Here is a 19,359-nt window from a genome sequence, read left to right as displayed (position 1 = left end):
GCGTTTCCCCTTTGTCCTCGCCCAGCTTGACCACCCCTGAACGGAGTCCCTCTGCCCGAACCAGAGTGTCGACCACTACTCGTTCCTCGTCCAAACTTAGAAGGAGTGCTCTTCTCACCTTGTCCAGACATACTCCCAGAAAAACCACGCTTCTTAGCCTGGAAGTTTCGGACCTGCAGCCGTGCACTCTCAACTCGTTGGGCTTTTTCCATTGCCTCGCTAAACGCGGTAATTTGAGCCGCCGCGAGGTCTTTCTGGATCTCAACGTTCAAACCCTGAATGAAGCGCCTAACCCGTCGTTGCTCAGTTATGATTAGCTCAGGCGCGAATTTAGACAGGCGGGTGAACTGACTCTCATACTCCGCCACAGTCTGAGCCCCTTGCCGGAGCCGGATAAACTCGTCCTCCTTCCTCTCCTGGACTAGAGGAGGGAAAAACTTTGCATTAAATTCTCGGATGAAATTCACCCAAGTCCTAGGCGTCTGCTCCCGCTCCCATTTCTGCCTAATTACGTTCCACCAGGAACGGGCAGCCCCCTCGAGTTGAAACACGGCAAAAGTCACCTGCCGTTCGTCTGGGTAGTGTAGAGCTGCAAATATATCAACCATCTTCTCGAGCCATTTCTCAGCAACGTCAGGGTCGGGTCCCCCAACAAATTTCGGCGGAGCGAACTTTTGGAAACGTTCGAGAGCTCTATCCTCGCTCTCGACATGGTGGCCAGGGTTTCCGGGGTTTCCAGGGTTAGGGTTTGGGTTCTGAGCTTGTTGCTGCACTACTTGTGCAAGCAGGTTTGTCATTTGCTGCATAGCAGCAGCTATCTGAGCATTAGGGTCGGCTTGGGGTTCAGGATCAGGTCCAGTCGGGATTTCCCTCCGCACCCCTAACCGGCTGTGGGTTGTTCTGCACCGCCGCCCACGTTCCTGACCACTCCGAAAGTACCATTCCATAGGTTTTTACTGGTCTGGCAAGAGTTACTAAACCAAAGTCATCAATACGGCATCGTACAGTACATTCAAAACTTGCACAGTAAACACATATGGATTAACAATTCAAACATGATCAAAACATATATACAAGCCAAAAGCCAACACATAATAACAATCAGTCAATATGTACAGGGCAAGTCAGGACAACAAACATAGGAAATCCCCCGCAGGATTGGCCTTATCAAAAGAGATTTACACTGTAGCTAATCTAACGGACCTAAACGATTAGCTAAGACTCTATCCCTATCCTCTGTACATACAAAACCACCAAACCATCCCAAAGAAGCTAAAAGTCAATGGCTAGTCAGTTGCGGGGTCTGTGGGCACCCAGGCGACGGGGTAGAACTCCTCATCAGGGTCGGCCTCCGCACCACGACGCCTTGTCGCCTACACTCTTCCAAGGCCTACGTCACACAAAGTTAAGGATCGCCCTCAGCGAGACCCTGGCCTTACAGAGCTCGCTTAAAGTTGCGCTTCTCGTGACCTCCCTCACTGCGCGCAAAGCGTCGTCTATCGATCCTCGGGCCTCAAGTAACGTCGTACTCTAGCTTCTTTATTCGCGCAGCTATTGCTCTCATTCGCTCGCCCTATCCTGGATCGCATCGACCTCAAGTCGAGCATTTCTCTCTAGCCAACCTTTTACGCTCTTTATCCAGCGCAAACACGAGAGCGTTCGGGTAAGTATATTTCTCCTTACACGGGCACCGTCGAAGACGGTTAGACGGGCTCCAGCGAATTACGGCCCCTCCCGGCCGCACCTGATAAGGGATCACGGGAAGTACTTTGCGAGGTCTAGCCCCCGAAGGACTAGCACTAGAGTCACCCTGTCCGGCCATCCTACATCACAAGAACATGTAATCGTAAATATAAGCTTAAAGGCCAAAACAACAAATCCTCAAGTCAAACAGTCCTATAACACCCAGGCTAAGTCAAACCTAGGCTCTGATACCACCTGTGACAGTCCCACCTTCCCCTAAGGCGAACCAAAGGGCTTAGCGGACTGCCTGCCCAGCTCTCGCCAGGACTACGGGCAGTTACACGCGATCTAGAACGTTTCGGGAAAGTAAAAGCGCGCTCGGACAAGCCACAAGAACCAAAATAACAAAATAATAAGTAAAATGAAAACGATGAATCATGCCGGGAATAGTGGAATCCGAGATCCCACCAAACCTTAATACAAAGCAATTCAACATTTACAACCACATTGGCATGTCAAAAGCGATACATAAGGGATACACATATCCGGTTTGCCATTCAAACAATGAACCCAATACACATTAGGGTTTCATGCAAAGAGCTATCAAAATAGACATATACAAGGCTCAATTTGGCAACCAACAAGTATGAGCTTCCAAAAGTGATTATTTTCCTGTAAGGAAAACAAATGGAATGGTGTGAGTTAAAGCTCAGTGAGCAACTATCACACAATCAACCAAGATCACTTAAGCATAATCGTTCATTGCAAATATTCAAATAAGAAGCAAAACAATTCGGTAAAAGGATACGGTCGGCTCTCAAGAGCCCATTTCCACGCTACATGCTTGATCCAACTTCATTGACCCTCCGTCAATATTAAAAGTACCAAACCGTAGACCTCTCTTCACTTCCATTCCTTCCACCCATCATTCCCCCAACCGGGCCCGCACTCCAAGCAGTAACATTAGGTGATACTCGAGTACACCGGAACCAAGGGTTTCATTACCACAAGATTCCCATTTCAGTCCCCGTGGCGAGTCAATTTTCACGACCAAACCCTCGCTGGCTCGATTCAATTGAATGCCAACGGGGTCGAGCTCAGTACAGTAGGGCCGTTGGATACTCGTCCAACCAACACCCAAACAATTTCCATGAATGAAATCCAAGAATTCATATAGCAGTACAGTAATACAGTGAAACGGTAAACAATCGGTCACAAGAATAAAAGGAATGAGGGCGGTCAAGTACACCCTCACCCTAATCATTTCCAATAGCCAAACAAGCCTTCAAGGCATCACAATCACATATAGCAAAGCCACATTATAAATCCAAGTGAGTAGTATACTCACCAAGTAAGCAAGTGAGGTTTCATGCACCGTCGTCCCTAGTACGTCGTGCACTAACGTCACGCCCTAAAATATACAAACAAATACCATAAGACTCGATAACGAGTCACAAAGCCAAGCCTAGTATAACCCAATAGGGTTTCATATGCATAAACAAGCATAATAGCAAACCAGAAATTTTCAGCAATGCACTAATGTGATCTTCACAAAAAAATAGTTTTGGCCTCCTAAAGCGGTAATGGCACAAAATGCGCTACGCTTATCGGATGAGGGATGAGGGCGTAAGACCCACCATCGCGAACCTAAGAGACAGGGCTACAACAATGTAGAGGCCTCTCAGTCCAAATCCTAGCACAACTAGGTCAAAAATGCAGAAAACCAACCCAGAACCGTCATTGCAGGTTCCCAAATCACACAAAACTGTAATCAGTCCAACTCAGCCTACACAGGTCCAAATGCATTGATTCCAAAGGCATATGAAAGATAAGACATCAAGCTACATTTCATCAGAAGACACCAACAACAAAATCCAAACCAATTCCAGTCAAAACAGGCAATTACTATCGCAGTTCGGACATTCTGTTCACCAAAAACAGCAACAGTAAAAACGGCATAACTCACTCTATACTACACCAAATGCCCTGAAATTTTGCAGGCACTTCATACTCATCAATACCTACAACTTTCATGTTTTGAGTAAAGTCCAATTCGGCCTCTATCTATGACCTAAAATTTCGGACAGATTAGGGGTTCATGAACCCTAACTTTTCACATTTCATTCCAAACCCAAAATTGATTGCATTTATCAACAATTCACACCCACTAGAGTCAAAGCCCCTTATTACCAACCATCAAAAACAACCACACCATCAAGATCATATGAAACCAGAAAATTCCTCAAAAAATAAAAAACTCAACCAATTCATTCCAAACCATGAAATAATCCACAATTTCTAACACAATAGCCACCATTAGGCATAAATTCAACATCATTAGATATAGGAGGGTGTTCATATACCACTTACCAAGTAACCAAGAGAGAGGAAGATGTTGGACACCTTAAGTCTTCAAACAAACTTCACTAAACTACTTACTAACACCCAAGGGAGGAATTTTATGGAGTGAAATCTAGTTTAGGTATTTGTTTTTGGAAGATTGAACCAAATGGAAGCTTGAAATTTGATGAAGTTTCTTCCTTCTTGAGCTTGAGAGGTTCGGCCATCAAGAGGTGAAAAATGGTGAATTTTAGTGATTTTTTGAAGATATTAACCACTTAGTCAAAATAGTCAAAAAATTGAATAGTAACTCTTAAGTCTTCTCCAATGGATTGGTGACACTTGTCACCACCATTAATGCATTCCTATCCTTTCTTTTCTCTCTCACATCAATCATTTCACACACTCTACTTATCTCTTAACACCCGATAAATTTTTTACAGTATCCGAAACTTAACCTTATTGGCCGAATTTTTCCGAACTTTCCGCACTAGTGGGTCCCACGTCCTTTCTATATCCGTAATTTTTCAAAAACTACCCAATGCTAGGAAAATCATCTAAAACTATAATTACTCATAAAATTCACCAAAAAAAAAAATTCCTAGGCCAGAAAATGCAGAAAACATGAAATTTAAAGGGAAAAACCCTAGAAAAATATTAGAGGATTACGGGTTCTCACAGACTCATTTGATTGCAAAAATTGGCTTGGATGCCTCTCCATTAATTTGAACAAAGTAAGAAACTATGTTTCCTAACAGACAATTTCATGATGAATTTCTCAAAATAATATCAAATTACAAATGATTCCTTCCTTACTTTTAGCATCTATGCTTAGAGTAGCGGGTCACCACTTCTTATTGGCTCATTTTTCAGGAGCAATCCAGTGATCTTATTTCTGATTTTTGAGGGGGTTAAGGGAAATGAGAAGTCAAGATTTGTCTGGTTCTTGTGCCCAAAATCACATCTTAGTGAAAGCAAAGAGTTTGTCACCCTTATTTCTTAAGAAAACGTAGTCCACATATAAGCTTTATAGGCTTGCAACAATATGGATGGAAACGATAGCTAAACATGTGAAAACTGGTCATAGCGTTATGATCACGAATGATTGATGGACTCCTTAGAAGCATGACCTTTGTTTTGAGTTGTCATGAAGGAATAAGTCAACGATGGACTTTTATGGGCTTGTAATGTGGCTTGAAGACGATAGTTAAAGAAATAATTTTCAAGGACATTGCACCGAAGATCGCGTTTTTCTCAAAATTGCCCTCATTTTGGACTCCAAGATCTTGGACTTTGTTTGACTTTTTATCATCACTCAACAAGGACTTTCAGCATCAAATCTTTTTGCATTTTTCTTTTGCATTCATTTCGCTCGTTTTTTTCTTTTTTCCTTTTCCTTTTTTTTTTCAAAAGTGCCCTCGCGGGGTTTCACATGAAGAGCAGTGTCAACCTCACACCTAATCAATTCAGAAATACATTCAAAAATTTCTTGGCATCAGTATATGAACATCACTTGCCAATTAGAACATTTCTTGACGGAGATATTACAAAGAACAGAAGTCAAGACTTTCGGCTTTTGTATTGGGGTCAGGTGGGGTGATTAGAAAAGTTAAGACTTGAAAGCGGATTTCAAAACGGTTTGAAGAATCCGAGATCGCATTGTTGCGCCAACCCTATTTTAGGGCTAAATCAGAATTGGCCCCGGTTTATGCTCAATTGAGGCTTTTTCTCTTTCATTCATTTTTTTCTTCTTTTGATTTTTCGGCCTTCTGCCATTCTTTTGAACTTTTCACAAAATTTGCCCCAGTCTATTTTTTGAACTGAAGTTCTCTTTTCTTCTTTTGTCTTTCGATTTTGTTGCATTATCACGTTTCACTTCTTGAAATTTTTCCTTTTCAACTCAAACTTGCCCCAGTGTGGGGTTTGCGATTCTCAGGGGTTGCCAAATGAAGTATTTTATTCTGAAAGTTCAAAAGGGATAACTAGGGATAGAATGTCTGATTGAAAAAGAAGAGGATCTGACTTTTATTCCGTTCCTTACAATAACTCTGAAAGGAAACTTCCATTAATGGGAAATTTCTTGCATGTATCTGAATTAATTGACTGAGGAAGACTCTCCATAAGTGGTTCGTCGGACAAAACTCTTCCTTTTTCTCTTTTTTTTTCAAAATTGAAGCCCAGATAGATTCAAATTTCTCCAATTTGTGATTCCCTCTTTTCTTTTCTTTTAGCATTTTACTTTTCTCCTTTTTAGAAAATTCTCCAATCTCCCTCCCCAATGTGGGGTGCGATCGTAAGTGCTTTTAAAAAGAACCACCAATTTTAGCTCAAATGAGGATGCAAGGGATAAATGGTGTTTAGGTTGTAGAAACGATGACCAAAGTATCATTCTTAAACCTCATGACAACCAAAGTAACGAAATGGTCATTGAGAATCCATTCTTTTTTTGATATCTAAAAATTTTCAATGTAGGGGAGTGATCATCAAGGCACTTATTTGGAACGAAATTATTCTTTTAAAGGCTCAAATGGGAGAGCAAATGATAAAATCTGTATAGGTAGAGAAACGAACGCTCGAAATATCATTCCAAATTTTCAAAACAAACAAGAATAATGCACATTTTTGCTTTCACTTAGATGTGAATTGAATATAATTAGACACAGTTGACATTTTTAAGCAAAGATCGCTCCAATTTGTAATTTATCAATCAATGTGACTGATTTTATTTTGGGGTTAAGTGAAGGAGAAAAGGTATCTCATGGGGCCTTTTGAGTGACCTCTTTTAAATTTGAGCACTCTTATTGTGTAGCTCGGATCACCAATCTAGCGTACACAAGGATTTTAGAAAGCATACACTTGCGAATTTTCAGGCTGGAGGTTAAAAAAAATCCCAATTTAGTCTTATTTCTTAAAATTCATTATGAAATCTCCAATGAGCAAAAATAAACAATGAAATGTACATGAATATACATACAAAACAATAATTGTCCAAAGCTTTATTGCTGAAAAAATTTAAAACAAAAATTCTCGTCCAATTATAATACAAATGAGAAGAGAAAAACTCCTAAAGAGCTCCACATATACACTTTTGTCTTCTTTTCTTTTGGAACAAAAATGTATTAACAAATCCAATAAACAGAATTTTTCTTTGAAAAGCAATTATGAAGTCTCTTTGAGGCTTTAGCCTAACGCTTCCAGATAGATCCTTCATGTTTTCATTGCAGGGTCTGCCCAAGAATCAAGTATTACCTTTCAAACTTTATCGGATCAAAAATTGTTATCAGATATAGAAAAATATTTCCACCTTATTGAAACATTTTTTATGAATGCAGGGGAGGGGGAAAAACAAAAGAAAAATACCCTGAATTAGTAAGTAAGACTATAAAATCGGTATGCATGTCCTATGGGGGAACCCTTTTATGCCAAGGGTAGGCCTAGAATGAGAATGCAATCCTCCAGAGTAGGCACTATACAATACCTGATGGATCCAATCAACTTATTGAGTGAAAAATAATTAAAAAATAAAAATTGTCCAATTGGAGTGAAAAGGGGACATTTGTCCCAAAAAATGAGGACAAAGTCCGAATGGATCGCCTGTTTTGATTAACACACCAATGATGTGTGAAAAATTATACTCTTAAAAGGATTACATGTCTCGACTAATTTATTCAGCAAAACTTGGACTTAAACCCTAAAAGGGAAAAAACAGGTCAAAGGGATTGAATGAAATTGATGATTTATTCAAAATTGACTAGATCATCTTAAAAAGGGTAAAATGGTCAAATGCAAATTTTGATTATTTATTCAAAATTGAATGGATAACCCTAAAAAAATGAATTAAACTAATCAAATGAATTGCATGAAATCAATTGATCAAACAGATCGAGTGAAATGATGATTTATTCAAAATCGATAAGATTGCCTTAAGAACTAATCAAATGAATTGAACGAAATTGGTGATCTTATTCAAAATTGACTAGATTGCCCTAAAATGGGTAAACTAGTCAAATGAATTCAGAATCGACTAGGTTGCCCTAAAAATGAACAAATTGATAAAATGAATTGGATGAAATTGATGAATAAAACGGTCCAATGGATCGAATGGAATTGACAGCTTATTTAAAAATCAATTGGTAGTTTCAAAAATTTATTGCGAGGCATTAGTCTATGAGCCTTCTAAAATCAAATTTTGGCCTCAATTTATTTATCATCTCAATAGTGAGGAATTATTTGTAAATTTCTTCAAGTTAATGTCCTTTAAGCAAGTGATTTTACCAACTTTGATAAAATGGCCAAAAAGTGATTATTAGACGCTCATATTCCAAAGATCGCTTCTATGAAAATGATCGGATCCTACCTTACCTTGTGCCCTACCCCTTTGGATGGTACAAAATGTAAACGTGCAAGTCTTCTTGGATTAAGTATCCGAGACACGAGATGGTTTATTCCTATAACGGGATTCCCTAAGTGGCATTCCCTCTAAGGCTTATGCATGATGCCAGTTTATTAAAGCAGTAAAATATGCAATTTGAAATGAAATATGACCTAAGGGACCCTTTATTTGCTAGGGTAGACCTAAAATGATATGACATTATTAATTTAGGAACGAAATATACCAAAATTTCTTAAACGTGCAATAGCCTATTTACAATGGTAGGTTCTAAAAGAAGGTCATGCCAGACCTCTTATTTGCTAGGGTTTGTGAATGCAATGGGGACAAAACCAAGAAAAGTTAGTTCAGCCAGATAAATACACATAACACATTGTAGCAAGGCAATACAAAGAGATAAAGCAATAAAAGGAAAAGAGGGGTTGGATCCCTCCCCTCGTGAATAGTGTCCCTAATAGGGTAAGGCAGACTCTACCCTAGGCAAGTTATCATGGATGCATGAGGTGTTGGCTCGCTAATGCATCTAGACTCGATAGGTTTTAGGTCCCCAAGCCTTCAGACTTGGAAACCAATGGTCATCAATCCCAAGGTTCTTTGTCGGTGGCTCGAGCGATTCCCCAGACATTGCTACGCACACATCGTGTCACGGCTACATGTCATGAGTGAATTTATAAAAAATCCTCAACCTTCAACTAAAAGCTAAAGGCTATGAACCCAAAGCTTAAAATGGAAGATTGAGTGATCCCTCGGATCATGCTACGCACACATCGTGTCGCGATCACACGCCCAAGTAAGTTGTCTAAAATCCTAATAGGGTGGAGTGGCGTGACAAACCACTAAAAGAAAAATAAATGAGGGGTAAAAAATTAAAGCGTATGCACGTATGCTAGTGCTCGTTTGGAGGGGAGAGATCGAGAACCAACGTGAGACTCTAGGGTAATGTCCCCCACCCAAATGCAATGCAAAGCACGGGATAAATAAACCATCATCCATCAAATCAATTGTACGCAAATGTGTGAGGGAGTGAGTTGATATGCGCGAAATGCAAAAATCCTAAAAAGGAAAAAAAATGCAATCCTAAACATCCAAATGTGATATATGAGAGGTAAAAAGAAGAAAAAAAGATTGACTAAATCAAATTTGTTCGGACTCTCTAAGTCCCCAGTGGAGTCGCCAGCTGTCGCGCCCCATTTTTATAAGAAAAATAAATAAATAAATGGTTTGAAAGTGAATTTTTTGATTTGAAAAAATGAAAAAAACATGGGTCTAAATGGGACTTGAAAGTGCGACGATTCGACCCAAAATAATAGTTTAAAAGGGTTTTGAATGAAAATTGGAGTCGCCACTTGGTATTGAGTTAAGGTGTCCAAGTCACCTAAAAAATAAATTTTTTTGAGCAAAATTATAGAAAAACCCTTTTAAACGACTCCTAAGTCTACAAAAATCAGAGAAAGTGTTCGGGAGTCACATTTGATGAGAGGGAAGGCAAGGACGAGGTCCAAGGCACCCTCTCAACCTAGCCAAGGCTAGTTGCGCGATTTAGTCAAAGATTTTCTTATTTTTAACCAAAAGATTTATCACATTCGGATGTACTATATGAATGCAAACCTAGACCTAGGGGGCATTGGGGGGCAAAATTTCTCTTCAAAGTTTGAATGGTGCCAATCACATTAATTGTGATGCCAATAATGACTCTTTGGAGAGGTCACGAATAATGCTAATGACGTAAAATGAGTGGAATGAATGTATGCAATGTGAAAATATGAGTTTGTGTGAAGTGGAAAAGTAATATAAAAACAATAGTGTGTAAGTGGAAGTGTGCAAATGGATGTGCAAAGTAAGGTGAGTAAAGTGATAGTATGAAGTGCGTGTGTGCACGTGATAGTATATAAAGTGTAAGTGGCAAGTGAAAACGTGCAAAATAAAAGTTGTGTGAAGTGAAAATGTGGAAAAAGGGATAGATTATGAAGTAAAAGTGCATGTGATAATGGATAAATGAAATGCATGAATCCTAGAGGAATGCAAGCAAGACCGGTACGGGGGACTAATGTTCGTGACTTAATTTTCCTTTTGGTTAGAAAAGAATGAGCGTGCTAAGGCTATGTATAGCCAAACTCGTCCATCCCCCTTACCAAAAGAGTGACTCCCTAACCTATACAAGCAAATGAGCTAATCTAAATGAAAATGTAATTCTAAATATGTAAGGGAAAGGGAGTGAAGGGTCATGCAAAATGTAAAACTAAAAGGAAAGAATGAATGAAGATGTAATGAAGGCATGCAAGTATGTGCTAGCGCGGGGACGGCCCTAATGGGTCTAGCATTGGACTAGCCCTTCACTAACGCTTTTTAACAAGCATTGGACTTGCGAGAGTTCGAGGGGGAAGACCATGACTAGCATTGGACTAGCCACGGTGACGTACATTCATCTATATAAGCAAATATAAATAAAAGCAAGTAGACATGTAAGGCACGTAATTCACCTAACACATAACACATAAGCATGCATGTCTAGATGCCAAACCCTAAGAAAGCAATTAAACACATAGCACATACGCATGCAAATCACACAAAGAAAAAACAAAGAAAACCTAACTATTACATTAGGAGGGGGAAGCCTACTACAATCTAAAAGGGGAAATAAGAAGGAATAAAACGATTAAATCCCTAACTATTACAATTTCGGCATTCGAGTGCCTCCCAAATAATCAAAATGAACTAAAATAAATATACAAAATTAAGACAAGTAAAACGAATAAATAAATAAATAAAATGAAAACATTCACAAAAGACATGCAATTAACACATAAATCACATAAGTACACATAGGGTCGAATAAAGTAAAAATAAGGGATAGAGTGTACCTCCCTTGAGTTGGCGTCCTAATGAAATGAATTTTACTTATTTATCCTCCAAAAATAAAGAAAATATCAAGGCATCACTTTGATTAACAAATAAGTTATGTAAGAAAATGAGAATTAAGCACGAAATGAAAATTAAACAAAAATTAGTCACAAAACGGAATCACTTAAAGTATCTACAATAAATCGTCTATGCTCAAGAAATTAAAACAAGCAGAACCCAATAATCAAAAGGTTCTAGAATGAGGTGCTAAAATTAGTGACTTAAGATAAAATTTGTCCAAATCAAATACTCAACTTCACAAAAGAATGAAAAAAAAAAAACCGATTTATTATAGTTAAACCACAAAATTACCCAAAATTCTACTAAAATCCAAATCAAGACTATAAATCAGCGAAAGAAATTCTAAACCTTCAAAATTATCCTAACATTCATTGAAAACCCATCCAAAAAATCACATTAAATCATATCAAAGAAAACTAACACTTTAAAAGGGCAAAACGATTAAATTTTCCAATTTTATGGGTCATAATAGGACAAGGGGAAACTTAGGGGAATAAAATGCAACTTTTCTTTTTTGACATGCATGCAGATTACGTAGAAGCCTTTCTTTTCTGCACCAATTCAGTCGCGCTTTTCTTTCCATTTCATCATGCAAGCACAACAAGAAACCAGAATTCTACCTATCCATCATTGACTAAACATGCGACTTCATAGCAGGATTTGAAACAGAGAATCAGAGCTGACCATCAGGAGTGCAAAACTAAAACAGCAATAGAAGGAAAAAAAAAAGAAAGTGCCGCAAGTTTTCTGCAGTACTTTGCTTTTATGCTTTCAGCAAACAAAACAAATCCAAACGCACAGCTTGTCTATCAAAATTCTGATTTCAAACCCAAACACACAGCTTTAAACTAGGCGCAAACTACATACTCACCACCATCCAAACAGGTAAAAACCTTAGAAAGATCTCACGCTCATGCAAAATTCTGGAAAACATGCAAACACTTGAAGAACAAAAGCTGCCGCAACTTTCTCCATTTCTTATTTGGGCAATCATGATTAGCGTTATCCATTCTATCCTAGACAAGGTAAGTTACACAATCAAACCATTCTAGTGAGGCAGACAAATGAACCCAAATCACAAACCAGACCAGGTAGACATAACACAAGAGACCGAGAATCAAAACTACACTTTGCTTGCTAGTTTCTGGTTTAAAGGAACTTTTCTTTGTAAAAGGAAAATGTGTCCGTTACACATCCCCCATGCTATACCCAATGTAAAAGGCAGGACAAACGCAACCCAGAAATGGCAAATAAAATCCCAGAAAGTTTAAACCAAATGAAAACTTCAGCAACCCAAGAGGAAAGAGACCTTGCGGCAACTTCCTTCTCACCATTTCAGCAAGCATATGAAACACTTAGATACCCCAATGGAACCTGTAGATGCATCAACTAATCTACACACAAACATCCCCAACGACTCAGACAACAAAATACAGTCCCAACGACTTGAATTGTGGGATCCGGAAACAATAACAAGCAAGACATCAAGACCTTTAGACTCATTCAAATTTCTGGTTTCTTTCTGCAACTTTTCTGCTGCAACTTTGCGACTTAAACTCACACAAACAGTGTTATGCAAAAAGAATCAAATAAACCCAGCAACCAATGCTCACATCAATCTCCAAATCACCATTGTTAACATAACCGAAGTACAAGATTAACGGCAAAACTGGTTCATTCAAAAAGTTTTCCACCCTTTTTCTTTGGTTTCATTATCAGACGTATAGATCAGATGAATCAATCTCCAAGCAAACAACAAACTTGCCCCTTACACCATTTAACATTGAAACCCGACATCAAAACTAGACACACAACAAGAAAAAGGCAGAGCAGCAATCAACGAAACATTAGAACAGATTTTCCTAAAGCCTCATGCCATTTTATGAACGCGACCTTCAGATATTCAGCAACAAAGATGAATGAGAAACTCAATGATGCATGAACGGAAAACAGGGAAAGGCTACCTTCGCTCCCTTAAACAGCAAAGCAGCACTTGAATAGCGCAGCAATGAACTTCAACGCAGGCCAAGCGAAGCTGTGAAAAAGTTTCACCTTTTGATGCGACTGCCTTCTAGATTCTGCACCACCTCTCTTCTTGGCCGAAAGCTTCTCACTCACTCTCTTTTTCTAGCGTTCCCGAGCTCTCCCAACGAAACCCTCAACTCTCGTTTCTTTTCTCCTCGCGAATCTCACATTTTTCCTTTCCTCTACCTCCCTCTGTCGACCATCACTCCTCCTCTCCTTGCTCTATTTTTCTGCAGATTCTCTCCCGCCGTCACTCTCCCTTCTGATTTCTGTTTTTCTTTTTCTCCCCTTTTCTATTTTTTCGTTAGCCTCCTTCGTAGCTCCTCTCAAAACCCAGCCTTTCTCACAGCCGACCTCTACTTCAAATCTCCCAGAACTCTCTCTCTTTATATCCCCTAAACCCTGATCTTCACGGCTCTTGTTAAATCTCGTTTCACCTCCTTTTTATGGCCATCCGATCGCTCTTCATTCCGGATGAGAGCCAGGTAGGATGAAGTCAAGGTAATCCAAGGGTAAAGGAAACACAATGGAAACAACGACGAAAAATGAAATGGGCTAAGCTGTATTTTTCCTCTGCAATTTTTCCGTGTGTTTTTCTTCTTAAATTGTAACATGACAAAAATGCTAGAATCCTATGCTTCTCATGGTCCGTGAGCTTGTCCTTTTTTTTCTTTTTCCTTTTTAACACGTAATGAAATAATTTTAACAAGATAAATGAACGCTACAAAAATTGAATTTAAAAGAAAAATAAACATATTTTTGTGAACAATTTTCTCTCTTCTTTTTTCGATAAATCCTAATACTAGAAAGTCTTAAAATAAAATTACACGACTAAATGAGCAAAAAATAATAATAATAATAATAATAATAATCTAAAATGCTACAAAAATGCTAAAAAAAGAATGCCTAAAACAAAAATCATGGGATTAATAAATAAATAAAATAATTATCAATAAATAAAATAAATAAGTTAAAAATTTGGTGTCTACAGCCTCATTGTTGGATGCCGGAAAATCGAATCTGAGCGCGTACGTCAGTTCTTCCCCGGTGGGCGAGGTGAGCAGCAGGCCTGCTCCGCTACCTTCCTTACTCGAGGCACCGTTTACGAACAGCACCCATGGCTCCTCCGGCTGTGTATCTGCAGGCAAAGAGATCGGCTCGGTCATGGTTAAGCTAGCCCCCTCAGCCAGGAAGTCCGCCAAGGCCTGGGCCTTGATGGCAGTGCGAAACTGATAGCCGATGTCGTGCTCGGCCAGCTCGACGGTCCACTTGGTCATTCTGCCCGAGACCTCAGGTTTCGTGAGTATCTGTCGCAAGGGCTGATCTGTCAGGACTGTAATGCTATGGGCCTGGAAGTAAGGTCGGAGCTTATGGGCTGCGTGCACCAGGGCAAGGACCAGCTTTTCGGCAGGCGAGTACCGGGTTTCTGGCCCTCGTAGAGCACGGCTGACATAATATATCGGCCTCTGAACCCCCCTGTCCTCCCGCACCAAGACCGCGCTGACGCCTCGTTGCAGGCAGACAAGTATAGAAACAGGGTTTCTCCCTGCTCTGGGGCAGTCAAAGTGGGCAGCTCGGTCAGGTATGCTTTTAGGTCAGCGAAGGCTTTCTGGCAATCCTCAGTCCATTGAAAGTCCTTAGGCGCTTTTAGAATTCGGAAGAAGGGCAGCCCCTGACCGCGGAACGCGAGAGAAATTTGTTCAGGGCGGCCATCCTTCCCGTCAGCTGCTGGACCTCCCTTACGTTCCTTGGAGAGGCCATGTCCATGATGGCCTGGAGTTTCTCCGGGTTGGCCCGGATCCCCTCTCGGGAGACTAGGAAGCCCAGAAACTTTTCCGACCTGACCCCGAAGGTACACTTCTTCGGGTTCAGCCGCATCCGACTTTCCCACAGAATGTTCAGGATTTTCCTCAGGTTGGGAACGAGCTGCCGGTCAGTTCGACTCTTGACGATCATTTCGTCCACGTAGAGCTCTATACTCCTGCCAATCTGATCCTGGAATAGCTTGTTGACCAGGCACTGATAGGTAGTTCCAATGTTTTTCAATCCAAACGGCATTGTCCAGTAGCAGTACGTCCCCTCCTCAGTGATGAAGGAGGTCTTCTCCCGGTCCTCCTCGGCCATTTCTATCTGGTGGTATCTCTTGAAGGCATCCAGAAAACACAAAACGTCAAAACCCACGGTGGAGTCTACTAACCTGTCGATCCTCGGCAAGGGAAAGCAGTCCTTCGGGCAGGCCTTGTTGAGATCCGTAAAATCCACGCACATCCTCCAGGTCTGGTCCTCCTTCTTAACCAAGACGGGATTGGCCAATCAAGTCGGGTAGTATACCTCCAGAATGATCTTGGACTCCAGTAACTTGCCGACCTCCCTCTTGATCACCTCGTTCCTCTCTGAGGCGAAGTTCCTCTTCTTCTCGCTTCAAGCCGATGAAGCAGAAGAAGAGGATCCACGTTGAGGTGGTGGACGGTCAGGTCGGTCAGAATCCCGGGCATGTCCTCCACCGTCCAAGCGAAGACCTGGGAGTATTCCCTTAACAGGGCCTTCAAGCCCTCCTTCTCCTCAGAGGGTAGCAGCGCACCGATGCGGAGCACCCGGTCGGGACGGTCTTCCCTCAGGGGGAACTCCTCGATCTCGTCCTGGGTGTCCAGCTGTCGGGCCTCCTCCCCCGGGATGTAAGGCTCCAAACTGGTCTTCTGGGCGACCACCTTCTCCTGTCCCCGGAGCATGGACAAGTAGCAAGCTCTGGCCACTTCCGGATCTCCATGCACCTCGGGTATTTCTCCCTGGGTGGGGAATTTGACGCTGAGGTGGAACGTAGAGGGAATAGCCCGGAGGGCGTTCAAGGCCGGCCGACCTAGAAACATGTTGTACGGGGACTGTTGCTTGACCACTACGAAATTGACCGGGATGGTCCGGCATCTGGGGGCCTGCCCCACTGTGACCATAAGGGTGATCTTTCCCGCCAGGCTGATAAGCGGTCCCGTGAAGCCCACCAGGGGTGTCCGAACTGGGGTCAGCTGTCCGTCCTCCAAGCCGAACTCTCTGAACACCCGATAAAACATGATGTCGACTGCACTCCCTTGATCGACGTAGACTTTTTTCACCCGATAGTTATTGGTTACTACATCTATCACGATAGCCTCGTGGTTCCCGGAGGCTAGGGGAATCGCGTCCTGTGGCCCAAAGGTGATCTCCTCGTCCATGCGCAGGCGCTTCAGGGAATGGTCCCCCTCGGGGGGAGGTCGCCTGTTCTTCTGAGCTGTGTGGCTGTCCCCCCCGTGGGGCCCCCAGCGATGGTGTTGATCACCCCCGCTAGGTTCTGGGTGTCCTGGTCGGGGAGTTGCCCCGAAGCGCCTCACGCCGCTCAGGGCGGTCGCGGCGCCGGCCCTCTCCTCGGTCTCCGCGGTGGGTGCGCTCGGGCTCCTGGCCGAGCTAACCTTGCCGGACGAACCGTCCCAAGAAGTCGCGCTGGATCAGGTCCTCGATCTCCCTTTGCAGAGCCCAGCACCCCTCCGTGTCGTGCCCGACATCACGGTGAAAGGCATAATACCGGTCCTGATTCCTTTTGTTTCGGGAGGTGCCCATCTTAGGTGGCTGACCTCCCAGGCCTTCCGCCTCCATGACAACCAGGATCTGGGCCCTGGGCCGAGTCAAGGGGGTGTAGCCCTTTTCCGGGAGAGGTGGCTGAGCAGGGACCTTCTCCCTCGAGAGCCGGTCAAAGACGTTCTTCTTGGCCAGGCCATCCTTGTTCTCGGGGGGGGTTTCCCCGTCCTTTCCGTTCTCCGAGCTCTCGATCTGACTCTCTCTTCAGGCGAGTCGCCTCCTCCGCGTTGGCGGCCGCGTGCGCCGGGGTCAAGAGCTCCTCCAGGTCCCCGGGAGGCTTCTCTACCAGCATGTAGTAAAGCTCTTCTACCCTGAGCCCGTTCATGAAGGCGGCCATGACTACCTTTTCGTCCTTGTCCCTGATCTGTAAGCTCTCCGCGTTGAAACGGGTCATGAAATTCCTCAACGACTTGTCAGGCCTTTGCCTGATTGTCATCAGGTGAGTCGCGTTCTTCGAATAAGTCTTGGAAGGGACGAACTGGGCAACAAATTGCCTGGCCAGTTCGGGGAAATTTCGGATGGATCCCGGTGCCAGGCCTTGGAACCAGAGCCGGGCCTTCCCCTTCAGGAACATAGGGAAGGTCTTGCAGCGGATCTCGTCCGCCGCCGTTTGCAGACGCATGTGCGTCAGAAAGACAGAGAGGTGGTCTTCCGGGTCGGTCGAGGCATCGTACAACTCGATGTTCGGGATCTTGAATTTCCGGGGTAGCGGGTATTTCTCTATCTCCCGGGTAAAGGGCGAAGTCGTGTAGTTGTCCTCGTACAATCGTGGCCGCAAGATCTGCTCGATTTCGTCTCGGACAGGCTTCCACTGAGGGGGGTCGCGCGGCCGGCTCTTGACAGACCGGGTAGGAGAGCGTTCAGGCTCGTTCCGCGTAGGTTTCCGCGAGGAGGGGCCCCTCGGCCTGCTCCCCACGGGCCTGTCACGGGAGTGCCTTTCGTTGTCCCCTACCACCGAGGCTCGGGGGCGAGGGGGAGTCCGTGGTCGTTTCCTTCTGGGAGGCTGGTCTCGTGACTCATCTTCCGAGGGGTCGGGAAGTGGTTCCTTTTCCTTCCCCTTCACCTTGGAGGTCTATGCACTCCCGACTTCGCCCCCCTCCTTCGCCTGTCGGATTATGTCTTCCAGTATGGGGAGGTTCTCCGACACGAACTGGAAGATCTGCTGCCTTCGTTCCCCTGAGAGGGCTGAGCCTCCGGCGCCTCGAGCCGCCTCGGTCTCCATTCGCCGGGAACCCTCGCCAGCTCCAGGGTCAGTGTTCTCTACGGTGCGCTTGGATCGCGTTCTCGCCATCAACACAACTTCGATTACCTTTCTTTCTCACAAACGGCGCCAACTGAAGAAACGCTGAGCTTCCCCGGACCGAGTTGGCCTGACGAGCTCGGCGTGTTGATGGAAAGGACGTGTTCCTAGCCTGCAAGACAAATAAGAGAATGGACTAACAGGGGGCCCCGAGGTCATCCCCGAGGGCTCTCCGACGGTCAAGTTAGTCTTCCGGTGGGTGATGTCCACGAGAATAAAACAGTCGGAGGTAATGTGCTAATAGTGAGTGTATATCGAGCGTATCTTCTGTAGCTGATGTGCGTTACCATTTATACCTGCCGGTAAATCCGACCTCCGTACGTTTCGGGACCTGCCCAGAATAGCCCCGATCCCGCGCCAAGGGGGATTCTCCCCGCCCTCTGCGGGATTGTCTCCCAGAGCCTCTCGGAGCCCTAGTAGTGGTCTGTCCCAGGATGGTTGTCAGGGGCCTACAGTCCCGACCCAACTCGGCCCTTTCTGGGCTGCCACGTGTTTAGTCCCAGAACGGGGCCTCTGCAGTAATCAAACTACCGTAACATCGCCTCTATTTCATCTAATTTAATCCATTTGTAAATGGTTTTGTCACTCGATGGTCTCATTTTCAAACAAAGGATATTTCTTTTGGTTATTTTTACATTAATATTTTCATAACATCATTAAATTAATTATCTACTTAAGACTTATTTTTCTGCTAAGTAAATTTTTCATATTTGTAAGCTAAAATAATTAACTGAAAAAATGATCACCAGCACAAATATTTTTCCTTCCCCGTAACTTTTCTTTGCAACTTTTTCTTTTAGACAGCCTATTGGAAAAAGCTGCAACTGATAAGTCCGATTTCATGACATTTGTAAGAAGTTTGTCTGAGTTTAGCCTTACTTTGCAGTTTGCAAGTGAATCAGGCAAATGCTTAAGCTATTAATTAATTTCTATTCCTTTATCTATCAAAAAAAAAATGTATCGGTGAGTTAGAGAACGCATAGCGGCATAGGAAACAATAGGGGCATCTCTTCCTTCCTTGGTCCTATCTTTTAAAAAGGGCCCAAGCCCAAGGAACAGTGATGCGTGGTCCCTCCTAGGTGTTCTGCCGGCT

The 19,359-nt window shown here is 43.1% G+C and overlaps 1 protein-coding gene across 1 annotated transcript; it reads right to left on the bottom strand.

Moving 5' to 3' along the window:
• Positions 1–17,078: 17,078 nt before the first annotated feature.
• LOC113752123 lies at positions 17,079–17,588 on the bottom strand. Its single transcript, XM_027296259.1, has one exon. It carries the CDS (start codon positions 17,586–17,588, stop codon positions 17,079–17,081), a length of 510 nt encoding a protein of 169 aa, XP_027152060.1.
• Between the last annotated feature and the right edge of the window lie 1,771 nt (positions 17,589–19,359).

The sequence above is a fragment of the Coffea eugenioides genome, chromosome 11, assembly GCF_003713205.1.
Source record: "Coffea eugenioides isolate CCC68of chromosome 11, Ceug_1.0, whole genome shotgun sequence".
NCBI classification, from domain to species: domain Eukaryota; kingdom Viridiplantae; phylum Streptophyta; class Magnoliopsida; order Gentianales; family Rubiaceae; genus Coffea; species Coffea eugenioides.
Note: the sequence above shows the minus strand (reverse complement) of the source record. Positions and strands in the feature narration are given on the sequence as shown.

Bases quoted from the DNA above. Each gene is read 5' to 3' on its own strand.
- LOC113752123 (XM_027296259.1), bottom strand. From the start codon at position 17,588: ATGCGTCTGCAAACGGCGGCGGACGAGATCCGCTGCAAGACCTTCCCT.